Source organism: Mastigoproctus giganteus, chromosome 10, assembly GCF_048544385.1.
Source record: "Mastigoproctus giganteus isolate SK-2022 chromosome 10, ASM4854438v1, whole genome shotgun sequence".
Lineage (NCBI taxonomy): Eukaryota > Metazoa > Arthropoda > Arachnida > Uropygi > Thelyphonidae > Mastigoproctus > Mastigoproctus giganteus.
In genome coordinates this window covers 57,245,490-57,270,328 of record NC_143584.1, presented here as the reverse complement: position 1 = coordinate 57,270,328, position 24,839 = coordinate 57,245,490, and the positions used below count along the sequence as shown (strand labels likewise).

General features: G+C 37.5%; 1 protein-coding gene across 2 annotated transcripts in view; it reads left to right on the top strand.

Moving 5' to 3' along the window:
* The window catches only part of CYLD (ubiquitin carboxyl-terminal hydrolase CYLD), a 645,450-nt gene that overhangs the window by 579,563 nt on the left and 41,048 nt on the right, over positions 1-24,839 (top strand). For both annotated transcript variants that reach the window (XM_090382243.1, XM_090382244.1), the window contains exon 14: positions 18,756-18,871. In XM_090382243.1, coding sequence (XP_090238369.1) covers positions 18,756-18,871 — 116 coding nt within the window. The remainder of the gene's footprint in view (positions 1-18,755; positions 18,872-24,839) is intronic.

Sequence of the window (24,839 nt, the reverse complement as noted above, 5' to 3'; positions counted from 1 at the left end):
TCATAACAGAACATATTAGCAAGATGTTCTGAGGGCAGAAACGTTTCAAATGAGTGTGTAGATAATGCCAGGGAAGGGAGCTTAAATAACTTTAAGGGGTGTGTCAGGGTAGTTAACTATACAAGAACACTAAGTCTTAATTGTTTATACAGTAATGTCAGAAGTGTCATCAATAAAATGAGTGAATTCGAACTGCTGGTTAGGACAAGTAACACTAACATAATAGGGCTTATCGAAAAGTGGTGCTGCCCGGAAATAGGGGATGATGAGTTTCAGTATGGTATGTACAATATATTTAAGAAAGATAGGGCAGATAGAAGGAGTGGTGAGGTCGTGCTTCTTATCAAAGGCAGCATGAGCATGACAAAAGCTTTCTAGATTCAGATGTTTCGCGTGCTGGTATACAATATGTGTAGTGTGAGATAGTTGAGTTGAAAGCAAAGGTGCAAACAAGAGTGCAAAAAAAGTGCAATGCAAACAAGAATGAGAGTAATCTACAGGCCAGTGATTGTGAAGATTATGATGAGAGCCTCTACATGCAAATGGAATGGGCAAGTAAGCGTGAATATCTTGGTGCCACCGTAGCCAGGTGGGCAGGAGCAGCAGTGCGTAGCACACGCTTCTTGATTAGACCGGGGTTCGAGCCCGTGACCACCAAATACGGAGGATGCGGAAAGGTCAGGGCATCACCGCATATCGCCGGAGCAATATGGCCTTAGTTGCTAATGCTCCTAAAAACCAAAAAATAACAATAATATAATGTGAATATCTTAATAAGAGTGATTTTAATTTGACTCTTATTGACTGGAGCAAGTGGGAAGGAAACTGCACGTGAGAAACAAAATTTTTAAATCAACTAGATGATTTTTGTTTGTACCAACATGTCAGGGAAAAGAATATTCTAGACCTCATAATCACCCATAGAACAGAAACCAGTATCAGGAAGTGATCATGGAGTTTTTAGGTGGACAATGAAGAGAGAGTTAGCAGTAGTTAAAGGCAAAGGAATGGATTATAATTTCAGAAAAGGAAATTAAGGTGCTACATGGCCTCTATTAACTGGGTAGGTATTGCACAGAGAGCAAATACAATTGAATTATGGTATACCTCTATATTAGAGGTATACCATAAACCAGTCTATAAACTGTCTGAGACCTCATAATCACCCATGAACCAGATGACATAATAGGGCTGACAGATAATTGTAATAACTGTCTGAGACCACTATATTATAGTGGTCTTAGACAGTTTTTAAATTCTGTACAGTGGGATCAACTGATGATGTTACCAACAGTAAATTCTAAATGTGAAGCATTCAAGGAATTAATCATGGATGCTACTAAAAGTTTCATACCTATTAAGAAATATTGTTCAAGGTTTAGGCCTAAATGGTTATCAAATGAACTAATGAGACTCGTGACAGAGAATAAAAATGCATGGGATGCATATAAATTATCAAGTGACTCAGAAGCCTATGGCAGATATAAGCTAGTCTGTAATCAGGTCACAAAGGAGGTTAGGCAGGCAAAGGCAGATTACGAGAATTCTTTGGCAAAAGATGCTAAGAAAAACAGCAAGGATTTCTTTACTTATATAAACTCTAAAAGGAAGGGGATGAATCTGATTGGTCCACTTGATATCGTTGATGATCCATAATTATGAGAGCACCCTTTGATTCAGGGGAGGTCCTTAAAAACTGGAGATGTGCAAATATATCCCCAATTGACAAAGGGGGGGGGGGGTCAAAGAGTGACACGAGTAATTACAGATTTATTACACGAGTGATTTAACTTCTGTTCCTATGAAAATAATGGAGTCACTGGTTAAGGAAGCAATGCAAAATCATCTAGACAAGATGGCAGTTAAAGTTGACACAGTATTGGTTTGTTAGGGGGAAATCTTACCTGACCAATTTGATTGGATATTACAATGTGGTCACTAAATGCAAAAAATAATTTTAATACACTAAACCCTCGATTTAACTGGCCCCGATATAACGGATTTTAGATTTAATGGACGGGACAAATAATACAGTAATGTATATATTAATCTCGACCATATTTATTTTAGGTTATACAAAACTTCAGTGTTATTATTAATTAAAAATTAATAATAATTACCTATTTCCATTATTGTTTTGATAATTACCTACTTTTATTTTTATAATCAAATTCAGGAAATTGTTTTTTATTCTTTCTGAAAATGTGTTCAAATAGCTGTTTTCCCAGATTACAGATAACAGCAGGCAGTGACTTGCGAGCTGAACATGACTCGGGTCTACTGACTCACTTTGTTTCGGTCTCAGTCTGCCTCAAGCTATCATGCAGTCAGGTTGTATACAGAGTTTTTGTGATTTCTGGATTGTGACTTTATTTATTAAATAATTTTGTAATCCTTACAATTTAAAATGGCATCAAGTGATAGAGGAGAGAAAAGAAAAGAAAGTGTGTGAACTTAAATGTGACACAGAAATTAGATCTAATTGAGAAATTAGAACAAGCCATCTCAGTAGCATATGTTTGTGAAATTTACGGTGTAAAAAACAAACTGTTTCTGATATCCATAAATCAAAGGCCAAATTGCAACATAATTTTATAATTCAACATATTTTTTACATTAAGAACAATAAAAATGCCCCCCCCAGGTTACATTCGATTTAACAGAATTTCGGCATTAACAAACACTCCTTCCCCCCTATTAGTCCATTAAATCGAGGGTTTACTGTACTTGATTTCAGGAAAACTTTTGATACTGTTGAGACTTTTGTACAGATTGGAGCAGTATAGTATTAAGGGCAAGTTACTGCTATGTATAAAGGGATGGTTGAGTGAGAGTAGACAGAGAATGGTAAACAATGGACTAATGCTATTTGTGGAGTTCCCCCAAGATTTTGGTGTTGCAACAGGATCTAGAAAAGTTGGGCAAATGGGCTGTGAGGTGGCAACTGAAACTTAACATTGACAAATGCAAAGTACTGCATTTGGGTAGCATTAACCCCAGAGTAACGTACCAACTGTGAGGTAATACACTCAGTGGAGAATGAAAAAGAGCTGGGGATAATTGTGCAGTCAGATATAAAGTTTTCAGAGCAGTGTAGACAGGCTACCAGAGCAGCTTATAAGGTCTTGTCAATAATATCCAGGAACGTCAGGCGACACCTTGAGTGCTGCATACAGGTCTGGAGAATGTAGAGTTGCTGGAACAAGTACAGAGAATGGAAACAAGATTGGTGAGGAGAACATACGGGTGTTCTTACCAAGAAAGGCTTAAGCTCCAGATGCTGCAAATTGCAGCATATGGAGACTAGGCTCCTGTAAAGTGATCTGATTCTGGTTTATAAGGCTTGGCTTGAGCAATCTCAATGCTGATGGGATTTTTACTCTTGCTCAGACTACTGGAACAAACTTCCATCTGTCAATGTGGAAGTTGATAACTTAAATAGATTCAGGGAACAATTGGAGAAATGCTTTGAGCGAATGGATAGTTGAAATGGGATTTTTTGTTCAATGCTGTATAACCTTGCTTTCTTGCATCATACACCATTACACATGGTAACGGTAATGCCAAGAAAGTCAGATTCTGTAAATACAGCGGACCTCTCCAAAATAAATTACCATTCATTTTAAGATATGTAGTAAGTGCTGGTTATTGTGATCATGTTTGCAAATTGAATTTTAATTCCATTAAACAGCAGTTCTAATAAGCGAAAATAGGAGAAATATTATCCACAGGCTATAAAAGTAGAGATATAAAGCACAAATTTACACCTTATTACCTATTATGTTACCAATATTTTCCACAGGTTAGCAAAAAAAATAAATTTACATTTATGTACACAGCTTAATTAATATTATAATAGATATGCTGACTAATTGAAATTTTGTTCACTGATTTTTTTTTTTTTTTTTGGATTGAAAAATTTAAAAAAAAAAAAAAAAAAAAAAAAGACAAGCTATCAATAACAAACAATTAGCGGTATTATCGCTAATGCAATATGATCTAGCAGTTTTATAACAGAAAACTGCTAGCTTGGGGAGATACACAGACTAATAGATTAACAGTAGCCACTGGCAGAGGTGAAAGTGATTCTTGCACTGCTTCTATTAGAATGAGCAGCAGCCTAGCCTGAAAAGCAAGATGGTGGAGATCTCAAGGGTTACTGGGATCATCATTAGCATTAGTTGAGGCATATGATGCACGAAAAGAAGCTTATGCAGCATTCATCAGCCAAAAAAAAAAAAAAAAAAAAAACCCTTCCCAATTTCCCCATTGAGTCAATCCAAATGTTTGTCTAGTTCAGCCTTAAATTTATTTAAGCTACCAACTTCCAACTAACAGATGGAAGTCTGTTCCAACAATCAACTACCCGTTGGCTAAAGGCAAACTTCCACACATCTATTCTGCAACTATCTTTCCTCGATTTGAATCTATGTTCGCTCAGGTTCTTAGTCTGAGCAAGGGGAAGTATCCCGTCAGCATTCAGCCTGCTCAAACTTAAGGCCTTATACACCTCACAATCTCCAGATGCTGCAACGTGCAGATCTTAAGCCTTTCTTCATAAGTCCTTCCTAAAATGAGGCCTCCAGACCTATATACAGTACTCAAGGTATGGTCTGACCATTGCCTTATACAAAGCGATAATCACCTCCTTGTCTCTGCTAGCAAAATTCCTATATTTCATTAACAAAACTCCATGACCTGCTCTGATCGCCCGTCTGCACTGCTCAGAGAACTTCATATCTGACTGCACAATTACCCCTAGGTCCTTTTCATTCTCCACCTCCCTGAGTATAGTACCACAGAGTTGGTACGTTTCTCTTGGGTTACTGCTACCCATATGCAGTACTTTGCATTTGTCAATGTTAAACTTCAGTTGCCACTTCTCAGCCCATCTGCCTAACTTTTCTAGATCCTGTTGCAGTAGCATACTGTGTTTAGTGTCATTAACCATCCTGCCAACCTTTGTATCATCTGCAAACTTGGACATTAAGCCTGATATACCTTCATCAATATCATTGATAAATGCACAAAACAATGATAGATCCAGCACCGAACCCTGGAGGACTCTGCTAATAACATTACTCCATTTAGAGCAGTGTCCATTTATAACCACTCTCTGCCATCTCCCACTCAACCATCCCTTTATCCATTGCAGTAACTTGCCCTTAATACCATACCGCTCCAATTTTTTAAGAAGTCTTCCATATGCAGCAGTATCAAAAGCTTTCCTGAAATCCAAGTATATGATATCAAAATTATTTTTAGCATCCAGTTCCTTTGTGACCACATCATAGTATCCAATTAAATTGGTCAGACAAGACTTCCCCTTAACAAACCCATCAGTGTTAGAACTATTGCTGCTGTCTTGTCTAGGTGATCCTCTATCACCTCTTTAACCAGTGACTCCATTATTTTTATATGACAGATATTATATCTATATCTGTCATAGGCTTCTGTGTTGCCTGATAATTTATGTGCATCCTACGCAGTTTTCTTCTCTGCCTCATTCATGAGCTCATTAATTCATCCGACGTCCATTTAGGCCTGAACCTTGAACAGTATTTCTTAGTTGGTATGAAAAGCCTAGCAGCCTGTAAGATTAAGTCCCTGAAGGCTTCCCATTTAGAATTCACAAATGGCAACAACGTCAGTTTATCCCACTCTGTAGAATTTAAAAACTGAGACTTCTGTAGTCACCTTTACGAAAACAAAAACCTTCCCTTTACCCTTGAGCATATTTACTTCTTTAATTAAATCCTACATCAGTATACTGTGATCACTGTCATCTAGTGGTTCCTTTATCTGCAAATTCCTAAAGCATGCATCATCACTGCTGATAATGAGATCAAGGGTATTACTCCCTCTGGTTGCCCTTTGAACATGTTGCTTTAGAAAACAATCCACCAATAAATCCAGAAAAGTCTTGCTAGCGTGCGAGTGACCAATCCACAAATTCCAGTCAATATCTGGAAAGTTAGAATTCCCCATTACAAGACATTCTCATTTACTGGCCTATTCTGTTTCTCTACACAACCGTTCATTGTACTCATCATCATTAGGCCTATAACATACTCCTACTCTCATTTTCCCTTTCCCAGTGTTTATGTCACACCAAACAGACTGAACATTGCACTGTCCACCCATGTCAGCTGGATGCACTTCCTTAGATTTTATGTGTTTCTTAACTAACAGTATAACTCCTCCTTGCTTCCTACCCTGTCTGTCCTTTCTGTACACATTGTACTCCCCAAATTCCAGTTTTGCACTGCTTATATTTGTGTGATACCATGTCTCTGATATCCCAACAATATCTGCCTTTAATGTCTTGATCAACACTTCAAAATCATGTCTGGGCAGAATTGCAGACACAAATTTAACCCTAACTCGCAACTTTTTTTTCAGCATTGTCCTGTACTTGTTAAGTAAATCTGCAAATCTCATTCTATAAAATTATTCTATAGTATGAAACAGAGCTGTAATACTCAATATGTTCTACGTTGATAATAATATTAGTAAATTAATAAGAGGAGTTTACCTCAATATAGTACGTGGAACACTTCCGAATGATACCCTCCAGAAATTAAAACGGAAAAAACGAAAAAATCGACAACTTACCGGTACATTAAAGTAAAATATAAACTTGAATTTTAATTGTTTTAAATTGATTTTGAATTGTGTTAAATTGATTATTTAATTATTTATATTTTACTTTAATTATTTATATTTTACTTTAATGTACCGGTAAGTTGTCGATTTTTTCGTTTTTTCCGTTTTAATTTCTGGAGGGTATCATTCGGAAGTGTTCCACGTACTATATTGAGGTAAACTCCTCTTATTAATTTAATAAAATTATTCTATAAAAAACTCATTCTATAAAATTAATGAAACTCTCTTCTATTGATATTTTTCTGCCAATAATAAGCACATATCTAATTATTTGGGACATTTGTTCATGATGTGATAAATCGGGTGTGCAATCAATTGACAACGAGAAGAACTTAGCTTTTTTAATTTTTGAAATAATACTGCTCCAAATTTAATTTCTAATTAAACTTATAAATTAATCTTGAATTTTATGCAATAAATAATTTACAGTTCCTTTTTGATGATTTGAAATTTGTTCTGCTATTTCTTTATTGTAATGACTTATAAGTTAATAATATTGAGGAATATTCCAGATTTCGGATTTCCAAATATCTCATTTGAACCTCTTAATGCAAGATTATTTTTTGCACAAAATAATATTGCATCCACAATAATTTTTTTAATTCTTCTCCCTTTTTCTCTCTCTGTTAAAATTGCTTTTTGTAGCACATCATCAATTATTCCAGAATTTTTTTGACACCTTTCCATTGATTTCCAAATTAGAAAATGTTCATGGTTTCAATACATTGATATAAGCATTTCCAAGAGGAAAAGCCTTTCTTTGAATTAACTAGTAGTAGTGAAGGCAGCTCATTGCCAGTATTTTTATTAGTTCCAAATGAAGTTCATAAAAAATAATACACCATTCTATAGAAAATCGAAGTCCATCCTTGGACAAAGAATAAAGAAAATCCACATCTTTATCTTGATCCGGTCCATTTTCAATTAAAAGGTATCTTATTTTATTGGAAATATTCAATGGCCAAGATGCAGGATTATTTAAGTTCAGCGTAATATGATTATTATTATTTTCGTTATTTTCATTTTTTACAATCTGAGGTGAGATTACTCAGATTCATTTCTGATCATTTTCAGAATTATGCACCTCCCTCTGTGCATAATTCTCAAAATGCCGATGTACACTGACTTTAGTGTACATCAATCATAAAAATTGATGTTCGCATTTGTTTTAACACTCAACGACGCAGAGTTTCAAAATCTGCCAACATCTTCGGAAAGTTTATTTAATGTATTAGTTGTCTCAACCCCCCCCCCCCAATGTCGCTATTGTCACTAGTTCTTTAAATACTGTCTAAAATGTTGGAATCTCTCGGATATTCATCTCTCGGATGTGCTACTGTGGCCAGGAGAAATTTACTGAAAGGTGTGGATCACTCACTTCTGCGAAAAACAATTGACTGCTTGCTGGAGTAAAAAACCACAACACAGGTTGACCAGAGGCTATTATCTGTGTTTGGAATGTGCCTTAAATCTTTTGACTGCCCATAGAAAGCAGTTGACTAGTGCAACTTCTCTAGATAGGTGGCTCCAAGGGTTTTAAGGGCACCACTTACATTGCAGAACAGTAATCCCTTTAGCCTTAAATTCATGTGCCTAAATGCCAGAGGTGGGAACATTGCATACAAAGTTAAGTCTCTCATAATCTGTTCATTATATGGAATTTTCCTTTGTTCTAGGGAAACTATTTTAAATATAATTATCAAGAGGAATTCAAAAACTCTGCTATAAAGAAGTTCGTTAAACAGAGGTCCAACTGTAATTAAATCAAATGAGAAAAGTACATAACTGGTGTACATAACTGGTCGAGTGCACCCTTAAAATGTTGTGCCTGGGGCTGGAGCCCCACTCACCCCACTGTAGTTCCAGCTCTGGAATCCACTTCATTATTTGCTCATAGCCTTCACCAGCAGTATGGGTGAAATAATGGAAAAATTGGTAAACTCTCATCTCACCTGGTTGCTAATAAAATTCAAATTGGATCAGCTTATCACAATGTGGATTTCATAGTGCTAAAGCAATTCTACCATTTGTAATGGAAGCCATAAGAAAGGAACATTTAACTATAGTTTATTTAGACATAGGGAAAGCTTTTGACAGCTTGTCGTTATAGAATTCTGCATAGTCTATGCATATGAGGATTCAGAAACAAACTCCCAAAGTTTATAAAGAACTTTCTGAAGCATCAGCCTTTCCGGCTCTGAATGGAATCAGTCCTTTCTAGTAACTTCATCTAAGAAGGGGTACCATAGGGCTCACTTTTTTAGCAATAGCATTAGTAGAGGCATATGATGCAAGAAAGCAAGCTTATGCAGCATCAGTCAAAAAAAAAAAAAAAAAACACGCTCTCATTACACCCCTCTGTTCGTTCCAAGTACCTGTCCAGCTCAGCCTTAAATTTATTTAGGCTATCAACTTTCACAACAAAGGATGGAAGTCTGTTCCACCAACCAACCACCCGCTGGCTAAAGGCAAACTTCCACACATCTATCCTACATCTGTCTTTCCTCAATTTGAATTCTCAAATTAAGGAAAGCCCTCTCAAATGATTATTCTGAGGAAGAGGAAGAATTCCATCAGCATTGACCATGCTCAAACCATTCAAGGCTTTATACACCTCAATCAAATCACCTCGCAGGTGCCTAGTCTCCAGACACTTCAATTTTCAAAATTTAAGCCTTTCTTCATAAGAGCAACCCTTTGTTCCATTCACTAATCTTGTTGCCCTTCTCTGTACTCATTCCAACAGCTCTACATCCTTCTTAAAATTAGGCCTCCAGAACTGTATACAGTACTCAAGGTGTGGCCTGACCATTGCCGTATATAAGGAGATAATCACCTCCTTATCCCTGCTAGAAAAATTCCTGTATAACATTGTCAAGACACTATGAGCTACTCTTGCAGACCATCTGCACTGCTCACAAAAACTTCATATCTGCCGGCACAATTACCCCCTGTTCCTTTTCGTTCTCTGCCACTGTCAGTATAGTACCACAGAGTTGATACGTCACTGTGGGGTTACCGCTTCCCATATGTAGTACTTTACATTTGTCAATGTTAAACTTCATTTGCCACCAATCAGCCCATCTGCTCAACTTTTCTAGATCCTTTTGCAGCAGCGTACTGTCATTAGTGTCCTTAACAACCCTTCCAACCTTTGTACCGTCTGCAAACTTGGACATTAAGCTTGATATAGCATCATCAATATCATTTATAAATACAGAAAACAACAATGGACCCAATATTGAACCCTGAGGGACTCCACTAATAACATTAGTACACGATAAGCAGCGTCCATTGATTACCACTCTCTGTCTTCTCCCACTCAACCATCCCTTTATCCATAGCAGCAATATGCCTCCAATGCCACACTGCTCCAATTTGTGCAGCAGTCTTCCATGTGCAACAGTATCAAAGGCTTTTCTAAGATCCAAATATATGATATCAAAGTTATTCCCTGCATCCAGTTCCTTTGTGACCACATTATAGTATCCAATCAAATTCGTCAGGCAAGACTTTCCCTTAACAAAACCATGCTGTGTCCGAGCTATAACTGAAGTCTTGTCTAGATGTTCCTGCAGTCCTTCTTTAACCAGTGCCTCCATTAATTTTCCTGGAACAGAAGTTAAACTAACAGGTCTATAATTGCTTGTGTTGCCCTTTGATCCTCCTTTGTGAATTGGGGTCACATTTGCACATCTCCAGTGCATGGGTACCTCCCTGAGTCAAAAGAAGCTCTCATAATTATGGCTAAGGGTTTGCTTACTTCCTTTGCTGCCTCCTTTAATATAACTGGATAGATCCCATCCACCCTGGTGCCTTTTTTATGTTTATCTTCAACAATTTCTCCTCCACTTTCCTCTCACTTATTACAAAATCATCCAGCCTGCTGCCAGAGTTTAACTCACCTCTGGCATTCCCCTCCTTGAATAACTCCTTATAGGTGAATGTAGATGCAAAATACTCATTTAGTTTGTTTGCCACCTGAGCAGGATCATCAACAGTTGAACCATCAATATTCAGTGGACAAAACTGATTCATCCCTTTCCTTCTAAGCGCCTCCGTAGCCAGGTGGGCAGGAGCAGCAGTGCATAGCATACGCTTCTTGATTAGACTGGGGTTCGAGCCCGTGACCACCAAAACGGAGGATGCGGAAAGGTCAGGGAATGACCACCGCATATCCCCGGAGCAATATGGCCTTAGTTGCTAATGCTCCTAAAAAATCCAAATAACAAACAAACCTTTCCTTCCAGAGTTTACATAGGTAAAGAACTCTTTGTTGTTTTTCTTTGCATTCTTTGCCAAGGAGTTCTCATAATCTGCCTTTGCCTGCCTAATCTCCTTTGTGACTTGGTTAAAGACCAGCTTATATCTATCATAGGCTGCCATGTCACCCATTAATTTCTATGTATCCCATGCAGTTTTCTTCTCTGCCACTTGTCTCATTAGTTCATCTGACATTCATTTAGGCCTAAACCATGAACAATATTTCTTAGTTGGTATGTAAAGCCTAGTAGCTTCCAAGATAAATTCTTAGAATTTATTCCAATTTATTAAATTCCAAGAGGTAACTACCATCAGGGGTAAAGGGAAGGGTCCCACCATATAGAATTTAAATACTGTCTCAGTCCACTGTAGTCACCTTTATGAAAGCAAAAACCCTTCCCTTTACCCCTGATGGTAGTTACCTCTTTGAGTAAATCCCACTTCAGCACACTGTGATCACTGCCACCTAGTGGTACCTTTATCTGCAGATTCTTAATGCATGAAAAATCACTACTGATAATCAGATCAAGAGTATTACTTCCTCTAGTTTCCTTCCAAACATGCTGATGTAGAAAACAATCATCCAATAAATCCACAAAAGCCTTGCTAGTGTGTGAGTGACCAATCCACAAATTCCAGTCAATATCCAGAAAATTAAAATCCTCCATTATAAGACTCTCTGATTTACTGGCCAACTCTCTTTCCCTGTACAGTTCCTTATTATACTCATCAGAGTCATTAGGCCTATAACACACTCCTGCTCTCAATTTTGATCTCCCAATGCTTATGTCACACAAAACTGACTCGACACTGCACTGTCCAGCAATGTCGACTGGCTTCACTTCCTTGGATTTTATGTCTTTCTTAACTAATAGTATAACCCCTCCTCCCTTCCTATCTTGTCTATCCTTCCTATACACATTGTACTCCCCAAATTCCAGTTCTACATTCCTTATATCTGTGTGACACCACGTCTCTGATATCCCAACAATATCTGACTTTGATGTTCTGAGCAATACTTCAAATTCATCAAATTTATTTACCAAACTCCTAGCATTGGTATACATGCAAGTATACATGTACCTGTTCCTATTCTTAGTTTCCCTAACACAACCCATGTGTTTACTTGTACCGCAATGACTCCCAGCACTGTCTGAAATACCCTGCATCTTGTTTTCCAGGCTGGTGCTCATCCCAATAGAAGCAGTGCAAGAATCACTTTCACCTGTGCCAGTGGCTACTGTTAATCTATTAGTCCTTGGATCATCCCCCCCCCCAAGCTAGCAGTTTTCCGTGCCACTCTCTACATTATAAAAATCACTTCAGAACTAAGGCCATTCCAACCACTGTTTTTACTACTTTATACAATGACTTTGGCATATCTCTCACTACTAACATCATCTGTTCGTCACTACTAACAGATGACTTTAGCATTTCTGTCCATTCTCAAAGCATGAGAATGATTGAGAGAGAACTTCAAGGTACCCCAAAAAGAATTACAACTTGGGCTGCAGATAATGGTTTTTGCATATCATCTGAAAAATCAGTTGCAGTTCATTTCTGTAGAAGACATAATCCCCATCCTGACCTAGTTCTAAAGCTGGGCAACAGTGTCATGTTGTTCCTACTGCCTGGTTTTTTGGCTTAACCTTAGATAAAAATTAATCTTTCTTGACTATATCAAACAGGTTAAAACCACCTGTTTCAAGGAATTAAACATCTTGGGAGTATCATCAGCTACATCATGGGCTACATCATATAGCAAATTGAAGAACGTCATCAATCAGTAACCTTTTGCTGGATCCCAGCACATTCTGGGATAAAGGGGAATGAACTTGCTGACAAAACTACTAAAAATCTGTTACCGTTTGTTTTAACCTTCATCCCTGTTCTAGCTTCTGGCCATAATCACATCATACAAACAGTGTCTCGCACAGTGGAAAGAGTTATGGCAGACCCAAACTAATAATAAACTTTATCAGTTGAAACAGGACACAAAGCTTTGGCGATCTAGCATAAAAGCAGTGTGAAGAGAAGAAGTGATACTTGCACCGGCACAAATCGAACATACCTATCTGACTCACCTCCATCTACTCACAGGCGAAGATCCTCCAAAGTGTCCATACTGTTCAGCACATTTAACAGTCAAACATATTCTGATTGACTGACCTCACTATCAACAGGACAGAACATCCATCCTGTTTTCCCTGACAAATCTTCGAGAACCAATGACAATATAATCAGTCCTCATATAGCACGATAGTTGTGTTCCAGGAAACCATCGTGCAATTCAAAATCGCAATGTAAACAACAGGCCCTATGGGAAAAATAGGGTTAGGTGCCGACCACCCAAGATTGAACACACATTTGTAAACCAAAACATTATCAAACACAATAAATTATCGTAATAAAATACTTACGTATTTCGTTACGACTATTACGTAATAAAATATTGCTAATGCTTTTGCTTAAATAGAAAGGGTGCAAGAATATTTGCTGATGCTATCGAGGCAGTGTTAGGTGGGTCGGAAACTGCTAGCTTGGGGGGAGACAAAGACCAATAGATTGACAGTAGCCACTGGCAGAGGCGAAAGAGATTCTTGCACTGCTTCTATTAGAATGAGCAGAAGCCTTAAAAACAAGATGCATGGTATTTCAGAGACTGCTGGGAGCCATTGCGGTACAAGTAAACACATGGGTTGTGTTAGGGTAGCTAAGAATAGAAACAGGTGCAGGTATACTTGCGTGTACACCAATGCTAGGAGTTTAGTAAATAAATTTGATGAATTTGAGGTATTGCTCAAAACATCGAAGGCAGATATTGTTGGGATATCAGAGACGTGGTGTCACACAGATATAAGGGATGCAGAACTGCAATTTGGGGAGTAGAACGTCTACAGAAAGGATAGACAGGATAGGAAGGGGGGAGGGGTTATGCTATTAGTTAAGAAACACATAAAAACCAAGGAAGTGAAGGCAGTCGACATCACTGGACAGTGCAGTGTGGAGTCAGTTTGGTGTAACATAAGCATTGGGAGATCAAAATTGAGAGTAGGAGTGTGCTATAGGCCTAATGACTCTGATGAGTATAATAAGGAACTGTACAGGGAAATAGAGTGGGCCAGTAAATCAGAGTGTCTTATAATGGGAGATTTTAATTTCCCAGATATTGACTGGAATTTGGGGGCTGGTTACTCACACACTAGCAGGGCTTTTGTGGATTTGTTGGATGATTGTTTTCTACATCAGCATGTTCGGGAGGCAACTAGAGGGAGTAATACTCTTGATTTGATTATCAGCAGTGATTCTTCATGCATTACGAATCTGTAGATAAATGAACCACTAGGTGGCAGTGATCACAGTGTGCTGAAGTGGGATTTACTCAAAGAGGTAACTACCATTAGGGGTAAAGGGAAGGGTTATTGCTTCCGTAAAGGCGACTACGATGGACTGAGACAGTATTTAAATTCTATACAGTGGGACCAACTGATGATGTTACCAACAGCAAATTCAAAATGGGAAGCATTCAAAGAACTTATCTTGGAAGCTACTAGGCTTTACATACCAACTAAGAAATATTGTTCAAGGTTTAGGCCTAAATGGATGTCAGATGAACTAATGAGGCATATGGCAGAGAAGAAAAATGCATGGGATACATACAAATTAACACATGACACAGAAGCCTATGATAGATACAAGTTGATATGCAACCAAGTTACAAAGGAGGTTAGGCAGGCGAAGGCAGATTACGAGAAATCCTTGGCAAGGGATGCAAAGAAAAACAGCAAAGAGTTCTTTACTTATGTAAACTCTAGAAGGAAGGGGATGAATCAGATTGGTCCACTTGATATTGATGGGTCAACTGTTGATGATCCTGCTCAGGTAGCTAACAAACTAAATGAATATTTTGCATCGACATTCACACATGAGGAGTTATTCAGCGAGGGGAATGCCAGAGGTGTATTCAACTCTAGCAGTAAGCTACAGAATCTTGAAATAACTGGGAGTAAAGTGGAGGAGAAACTGTTGAAGATAAACACAAGAAAGGCACCCGGGGTGGATGGGATCTATCCAGTTATATTAAAGGAGGCAGCAAAGGAAGTAAGCAAACCCTTAGCCATAATTATGAGAGCTTCCTTGGACTCGGGGGAGGTACCCATAGACTGGAAATGTGCAAATGTGACCCCAATTCACAAAGGAGGATCAAAGGCTGACACAAGTAATTATAGACCTGTGAGCTTAACTTCTGTTCCAGGAAAATTAATGGAGGCACTGGTTAAAGAAGCACTGCAGGATCATTTAGACAAGACTTCAGTTATAGCTCAGACACAGCATGGTTTTGTTAAGGGGAAGTCTTGCCTGACCAACTTGATTGGATACTATGATGCAGTCACAAAAGAACTGGATGCAGGGAATAACTTTGATATTATATACTTGGATCTTAGAAAGGCTTTTGATACTGTTGCACATGGAAGACTGCTATACAAATTGGAGCAGTGTGACATTGGAGGCAAATTGCTGCTATGGATAAAGGGGTGGTTGAGGGGGAGAAGACAGAGAGTGGTAATCAATGGACACTGCTCATCGTGGACTGATGTTATTGGTGGAGTCCCTCAGGACTCAGGGTTGGGTCCATTATTGTTTACTGTATTTATAAATGATATTGATGATGGTATATCGGGCTTAATGTCCAAGTTTGCAGACGATACAAAGGTTGGCAGGGTTGTCAAGAACACTACTGACACTATGCTGCTGCAACAGGATCTGGAAAGGTTGAGCAGATGGGCTGAGAGGTGGCAAATGAAGTTTAACATTGACAAATGTAAAGTACTACACATGGGAAACAGCAACCCCAGAGCAACGTATCAACTCTGTGGTACTACACTGACAGTGGTAGAGAATGAAAGGGACTTGGGGGTGGTTGTGCAGGCAGATATGAAGTTCTCTGAGCAGTGCAGACGGGCTGCAAGAGTAGCTCATGGAGTATTGTTAATGATATACAGGAATTTTTCCAGCAGGGATAAGGAGGTGATTATTCCATTGTATAAGGCGATGGTCAGGCCACACCTAGAGTACTGTATACAGGTCTGGAGGCCTCATTTCAAGCAGGATGTAGAGCTGCTGGAACGAGTACAGAGAAGGGCAACAAGATTAGTGAATGGAACAAAGGGGGTGCTCTTACGAAGAAAGGCTTAAGTTTTGCAAATTACAGTGTCTGGAGACTAGGCACCAGCGAGGTGATCCGATAGAGGTGTATAAAGCCTTGAATGGTTTAAGCATGCTCAATGCTGATGGGATTCTTCTTCTAGCTCAGAAAAATCACCTAAGAGGGCATAAATTCAAATTGAGGAAAGACAGATGTAGGATAGACGTGCGGAAATTTGCCTTTAGCCAGCGGGTGGTTGGTTGGTGGAACAGACTTCCATCCCTTGTGGTGGAGGTTGATAGCCTAAATAAGTTTAAGGCTCAGCTGGACAGGTATTTTGAACGAACAGAGGGGTGAAGTGGAAGTGGGTTTTTTTTTTTTTTTTTTTTGGCTGATGCTGCATAAGCTTGCTTTCTTGCATCAAATGCCTCTACTAATGCTAATGCTAATATCTGTGTGACACCACGTCTCTGATATCCCAACAATATCTGCCTTTGATGTTTTGAGCAATACCTCAAATTCATCAAATTTATTTACCAAACTCCTAGAATTGGTGTACATGCAAGTATACATGCACCTGTTCCTATTCTTAGCTACCCTAACACAACCCATGTGTTTACTTGTACTGCAATGACTTCCAGCAGTCTCTGAAATACCCTGCATCTTGTTTTCTAGGCTGCTGCTCATTCCAATAGAAGCAGTGCAAGAATCACTTTCACCTCTGCCATTGGCTACTGTTAATCTATTAGTCCTTGTATCCCCCGAAGCTAGCAGTTTTCAGACCCACTTAACACTGCTTCAATAGCATCAGCAAATATTCTTGCACCCTTTCTATTTATGTCTATCCCATCCCTGTAGAAGCAGTCTCTCCTGTTAACAAGTATAGACCAGGCTGAAAAAAATTCTACCCCTTGAGCCTTGCACAATCTTTCCAGGCCGAATTGATCGACAAGGCTCTCATCATATACTCCCTCCTATCGTGTCTGGGAGAATTGCAGACACTTTTAAATTCAACCCTAATTAATTCACGGTTTTTTTCAACAATGACCTGTACTTGTTAAGTAATTCTGCTGGTCTCCTACTCTTAATTTCATTAGTGCCAACGTTTACAACAATATCACCTTTTGTGCCCTTAAAAGATGATATCCGCTCTACGTCATCAACCTTTGCCTCTGGCAGATATGCCCTGATCCTGTTCCACCTATCCTTTTTACATAGCATGTTCCCCATTTCCCTGACAATAGAGTCACAAATGTTAAAGAATGTTTATTATTTCAACTAAATCATCATCAACTAAATGCACACTTGTTGATCACTCATTATTCCCTCGACACTCAGTTTGTTGCACAAGGAATTGTCTTCTTCAGAAATTATTCAAGAGGCATTTGTTTCTAAGATAATCTCTTTTAATTATAAATTTCACGATTGCATGCATAAGCATTTATTAATGGCACACACAAATTGCAAGTAAACACGATTCGCATGGAGTAACAAGTTTACGAAGCTTAAAATAAAAGGAATGAAGAAAAGATTCTGAAAATTTATTTAAGTTTTTTATGCGATTGAAGATTTCAGTAAAATGGAAACATATTTCACCATAATCGCGTAAAAACCCACGCAATTCCAGCTATCAGTATTTTCACAAATGCAAGAAGATCTAGTTTACTACCTGTTTATAATTGCTTGCAGTAACAGAAAAGCCCAATAAACCGGAAAGTGCAAATTGTTTTTTACTGTTTTATGGTCGTGACCTCCAGAAATGTGCTTTAGAAAAATATCACAAATGCGTTTAAAATTGATTCTTATAGCGGAACATATGATAACGATGAAAGTGTAATGCATTTTAATGATTTGAATTGGTAACTAATACAATTTACAAACCGTGCTCACAACCTTTCATATGGCCTTAAGGTCACGCTCATGACCTTAAAAATGACATTTTAGAGAGATAAATAGCTTAGTTATACAGCGAAAATTTAACTTCCGAGATCTTGAAACAAATTACCAAAAAACAATGTTTTATTGGGTTCACATTATGATATTTTAACGATACGATGGCATCTCTGGAACTGATTAATATCATAAAGTGGGGTACACTGTATTGTATAGCTACTCACGTGGTTTGGAATGTGGTATTTATGAATGTTTAACATTCATTTTTTGAAATTAATGTTCATATTTTCGATTTTGTTGATACTTGATACTTGGGAAAAAAACTCGTAAAGCGAGAACTGCCTGTAATCAATTCAGTATGTTTGCAGTGCCAATGAATATGTAAACTTTTCTTGCATGATCCACATTGAGAATAAACAGATAATTATTTATTTTATTTCAATTTGGTTTAGCCTGTAGAGTTACCCCAGATATGCAAGCCCAAAAAATTAGGCTCCTTTGAATGTCACTGATATCATCTGCTCCACCCATTCTGCTTACCATGAATGGCACTTTTTTTTATTCTGCATATACATATGCAGAATAAAAAAATATATACATTCCTTGAATGGCTTTGGCAAATATGAATTGCTATTCATCCGTATCATCTGGAACACAAATTACACACGAGCGCTGTTTTCAGTAAAATTTGTATATAATCCTCTTTTTTTTTTTTTCTGCTTATATAACATTTAATTTTCCTGAACAGATAATTTGTAAGTTATAAATTCTTTTTCATCTTTGTTAGCTCCAAGGCAGTGCAGCATTTGTGGACAGGTTGCTGAGTATGAGTGTAAAGAATGTTTTGGTCAATTTGGTGAAGGCTTAGAGAGTATAGCCTTTTGTCAAAGATGCATGGATAAAGTAAGTATAATAACAAATAGCATAATATAGAAAATTACATAATTATAGTAAATTCTCTATAACTGATTTTGGAAATAAATGTTTATCTGAATCAGGCTTTCCATTCATATGAATTTGTTGTAACTACCTCAATCTTATGTATTTACTATCAGTTAAAATGCATTTACATTAAAGAAAAATTCTAGGGAGCTAGAATTTTCTGTGCCACCATTTTTCATCAGCCTGTCAGAGTAAACTTGAAAGAAATATATATAGTTGCCAACTCATATGAAACTCCAGCAAGAGTAATCAAGAGCTCATTGGCTTTAATAAGCTTCACTCAGTTTCCACTGCCACTATATCATTCAATAGTAAAATATAGTTCTACAACATTTAATGCTTTATATTACACTTAGAAGTTATAGTATGTCTTAAAGTACTGTTTTATTGGACTAATTTTAGATAAAGCTACTTATATAGAAAAAATGGAACAAATTCTAGCAGACCAAGACACCTGTATAATTAATTCCTATAATATATCCAAATTAAAAAACAAGCTTGACATTATCCTTAGAAAACTCCGGTCTAATAAAGAAATCACCCTACATACCTTACAGCAGATTGGCATACGAAGCAATGTTCTCCCCCATATGTTTGGAATTATCAAACTACATAAACCGGCCCGGTTTATGTAGTTTGGGCCATCCCTTAAGACCAATTATTTCTTTTAGTAAATCCGCCTTCGCAAACCTATCCTCATTTCTAGTAAAAATCGTATCTCCACTCACCAGGTTTTCCAAACTTAAAATTAGTAATGCCAGCCAAGCCTTTGAGAAAATTAAAACCACCATAATCACTGACGATGATATTTTAGCATCTTTTGATGTCGTATTACTATACACCAATGTACATATACCTTTCACCTTACAAGCCCTTCGTGGATATTTAACTTCCGACAATAGTCTCATTAATCGCACTTCCCTTTCTATAAACGACATTTTAGAACTCACCTCTCTACTATTAGACGCCAGGCATTTCAGATTTCACAATCAGATCTTCTAACAAATATTCAGGTTACCCATGGGCTTCGGCATCTCTGCTCCCCTTTCCACAGTTGAAAATAAAATCCTACAACCTTACCCTTCCAAGATAAAGTTATACATGCGATACGCCGATGATGTACTTTTAATAGGAAACAAAACTATAATTGATAACCTTTTTACAAAATTCAATTCAATTCAATTCACGACAGACTTAAATACACACTCGAAATAGAAACCAATAAACAAATTAATTTTCTCAATCTCAGGTACTAAACTAGGAACTAAGATCTATAGAAAACAAACACGCACAGGAAAATTCCTGCATTTTACATCGCACCACCCTTTCAACATAAAAAAAATCCGTTCTCTATAACCAAATCTACAATGCCATTAAATTCAGCACCTATCCAATGAGTTACAATATCTCACAAAAAAATTCATAGCCAGAAATTACCCTCCAAAATTAATCCAACATACCATTTTCATCGCAAAAAATAATATCAGTAACCCCATAAAACACATCATAAATAGTAAAACACGGCTTGTCCTTCCTTATCATAATAATCTTGCAGGACAATTTCGGCGAATATTTGCAGGTATAGACATCACTCTCATTTTTTCCACTTATAACAAACTCGGATCACTTTTCAATAAATATAAAAAAAACACATAAATATCCAACAAGCGAAATGAATAATATTATTTTTTTAATAAAATGTCAACACAATTTGTAACGCCTGTTACCAATGTAACAGGCGTTACAAATTGTGTTGACATTTTGTAAACCAAAACCAAATTCGGTTCAACCCAATCATCCAATACCAGAGCATACTATCACTACAGTAGTTTCAGAACTGGACAATCTAGCACTGAACTTACTTTACATGCCCACTCCAACAACCATACTCCCTTAGTTGACTCAAGCTATTACCATATTAAAATTAAAAAACAGTTACAAAATTTTACAATTCGAAGCCCTCATTATAGAATGGTTTCGTCACCACTCTGATCTAAATATTATAAATGCGAAACTCCCTTTCAATCTTTCTCCGGTTTGGAATCTCACCAATCTGAGATTCCCGCAAGTAGCAAAGTGCATCACGGGATTACAAAATTCTTCTTAAATACAGTACGCATTCCCTTTTCATTTAACTTGCCAACTGAAGACGTTTTTTGACGAAAGTCCTTCACGACTTTTGGCTTATCCACTATTTAGAGCAATTTAACCCAATTTAATGACAACCAAGGATGGAGTTAGTGCTCTTCTACTTCTTTGCGCATATTTTAATCCTGTTTCCATTATAATTACTATTTACCCACCTCTTAACTTAAGAACCAATCACCTTAAAGCTAGTCACCTCTTGCCGTTCAAACCATAACAATTGCACATCGATCAAGGTGAGTACTAAAAAATTAAGCCCTTGCTATTTTTTGAATTTTGCTTTATATTACATAATAAAGCACTCCCTTTAGCAAATTTGTTGACTATATATATATTTATTTCAAGTTTATTGGAATTCGGATTTAGAGGGTGTAGTGAGATTGTAACTTTATTTCAAGGGATTCCCAGGTTTTCCGAGTGGGCAAGATGATGCAGAGGCTGGTTAAACAACAATGCTGATGATCCTGGTTATCCATATTTTAACTGAAGAACAAATTGTTGCATTAGTCGAGGATGAAGTATGTGCTAACTTTAACCAAGGTGATTCTGATGACGAAGAAGAGGGAGCAGGGCCGCTCACGCAGAGACCCTCACTGGCTAGAAATTGCAATGGCATGGTGTGAGTAACCATCTGAATGCAGTTCTATGGAGATATTGCTATTAAAGAGAATGAGAGACCTCGCCATGAAAAAAAGACAATCTTGCATGGTTTAAAGAAAAATTCAAGATTAAATGTTTTAAAAAATAACCTTCCCAATATTCATTATACTTGTGTTTGTTTATTTCTATTTATGTAAAAAAAAAAAAAAAAACAAAGCAAAGTGTGATTTATAGTTGAAACCATGTAAAACAATTAGGTAAGTTCAAGATAAATGTAATATATAATATACTTTGTTTCTTCAAAACGTTTTGGCTATTATTTACAAATAGCCAAAATCATTTCCTAAATCAATTATTTTTTATTATACTTCATATTCCAAAATACAATAGCAATAACCTTGTGTACAATTAAATACAATTTTTTTTTTTTTTTTTTTTTGATTTGGTAGTTGTTGGCGCATCGGCTTCTATGGCCATATTGCACCTCCCAAGGTTTTTGCAGTACTTTGATCCAAGCCCGAGGCGGGAATCGAACCCGCGACCTTGGGTTGCCGGGCAGGTACTTTACCCACTCGGCTAGCCCGGTCGGCAATTAAATACAATTAAATGATAATCAAACATACACAAGAATACCCAGTTTAAGCCTAATAAACTGGGTATTCTTGGTATGTTTGATTATCCAAACTGTATGATTAATCGAAGCAACCTTGGTCCCAATTAGTTTGGATAATCAACGTTCTACTGTATTATTAGGGTCACCTGGTATTGTGCCTATAAACTGGATGTGTTCTCTAATCAATTTGCCTGTTTTGCTGGACGAAAAAACCTGTTTCTTGAGAAAAACCTTGCTATCTATGCTTGAGAACGTCTAACTCAGCCACGAAGTGAATTCTGAAATCTGATTGGATACTATGACGCTGTAACAAAAAATATTTTGGCATCATACACTTAGATTTCAGAAAAGCTTTTAATACTGTTGTGCATAAAAGACTGTTATAAAAATTGGAGCAGTGGAAATTAAGGGAAAGTCACTGCTATGGATAAAGGGATGGTTGAGTGGGAGAAGACAGAGGGTAGAATTCAATGGGCATTGCTCTTCTTCAACTAATGTTATTAGCAGAATCCTGGTTCATTGCTGGGTCCATTGTTGTTTACTATATTTATTAATGATATTGAAGGCATATCAGACTTAACGTCTAAATTTACAGAATATAATAAAGCAGTAGGGTATGCTACTTCAACAAGCTCAATACAAATTGGGTACACAGACTGAAAAATGGCAAATGAACTTTAATGTTGAAAATTGCAAGGTACTTCATATGGTGTGCAGGTACATTAATCGCAGATTAATGTACCACACTCAGGGTGGAAATTGTGCAGGCAGATATGAAGTTCTTTGAGCAGCAAAGTTGCTAATGCAGCTCATGGGGTTTTGTCAGTGATAATCACAAATTTTGTCAGGAGAGATAGGGACATGATTATACCATTGAATAAGGCAATGGTTAGACCACATCTTGTGGATTGGTTACAAAGGGTAGAAAAAAGAGTGCTCTTACAGAAATGCTTCAGTTTTGAAAATTGCAACATCTGGAGACAAGGCACCTGCAAGGAAATATGATTGAAAAAGCTAAACAGTAATGGATTCCTTCCTCTTTCTCAGACTACACATGTGAGGGGATATAAATTCAAACTGAGGAATGGTGATTGCAGATTGCATGTGCAGAAATTTGCCTTCAGCCAAAGGATCATTGATTGTTGAAACAAACTCCCGTCTGGTGTTGTAGAGGTAGATGGTTTGAATAAATTCAAGGAAAAACTATATTAAATGTTTGTTTGGGCTGGACATGTGAAATGGAAAGTGTTGCTTTTTTTTTTTTTGCTGTATACCCTTTTTTTCTGTATATGCTTTACATTGCATTTATTTCTTGCACCATTAGTCTCAGATACAAGATTATAAGTGCCAGGGTTCAGAATTTTGTACTCGTGGGAAGATAGGTTTTTTTGATCAATTAATATATTAAATTAATGTTTTGTAAATAGTTTAAATAGCATTTTTTTTTTTGGGTAGTTGTTGGCGCTTCGGCTTCTGTGGCCATAATCCCAAGGTTTTTTTGCAGTACTTTGATCCAAGCCCGAGGTGGGATTCGAACCTGCAACCTTTGGGTTGCCAGGCAGGCATTTTACCCACCAGGCTAGCCCGGTCAGCTTAAATAGCATTAGTCATGTTCATTTGCTCATTTGTAAATTTAGCTAGTGATCTTGTAAGTTATGATTTACTATTTGTACCACTATTGTATCCATGTTTTTGCGAGAATGTGGTAGCACATTACGAGTGGCGCCTCCGTAGCCAGGTGGGAAGGAGCAGCAGCAGTGCATAGCACACGCTTCTCAATTAGACCGGGGTTCGAGCCCGTCACCACCAAATACAGAGGACGTGGAAAGGTCAGGGAATGATCACCGTATATCCTGGAGCAATATGGCCTTCGTTGCTAATGCTCCTAAAAACCAAATAACAAACAACAACAACATTACGAGTAGTGTTGTGGAATAGTAGGGTTTTAATTGCAATAAATAAGTAGCTGGAAGATTCAAATCACTTGTTGAGCATATAACTTTTTTGTGTTTAGCTAAGGAATTTTAATTTATGGTGTAACATATCTCTTGACCTTGATAGCATAATATGTATCACTGCATTTAGGAATCTATTAGCTTAGAGTAGTATTTCAGTTAATCAATTAAATTTATTAATTTTCATTGTTAATCAATTAAATTGTATTTAAACAGAAATCATACCCCACACTACAGCAGCAAAGCAAAGGGCACAAAGTAGAGGGAGTGCTGTGGCTTAGGAGAGAACTGAAGGGGGCTGTGAATGTATCACAGCCTAAAAATGTACAACTTGTGAAATGTTTGCAGGCCTTTCTGGAACAAGACATAATCCAGCCAAGTGGGGGGGTGGGGTGTCTTTGTGCATTTGGTGCAGAGAGTGTGAAGAAATTAGGTGCCAACTCAGTGTTCTGATGGGTGATTATGAGAGGGTGAAGAGAGGGGTAGATGCCCTTGAAGGAATCAAAATGGGGATGCATCAGACAACACAGCAGCAATCTTCAAGGCAGAATGTGCTGGTCCCACAGGAGCTAGTTACAGTTGGTGATTCTATTGTCGGGGAAACAGAAAATGTATT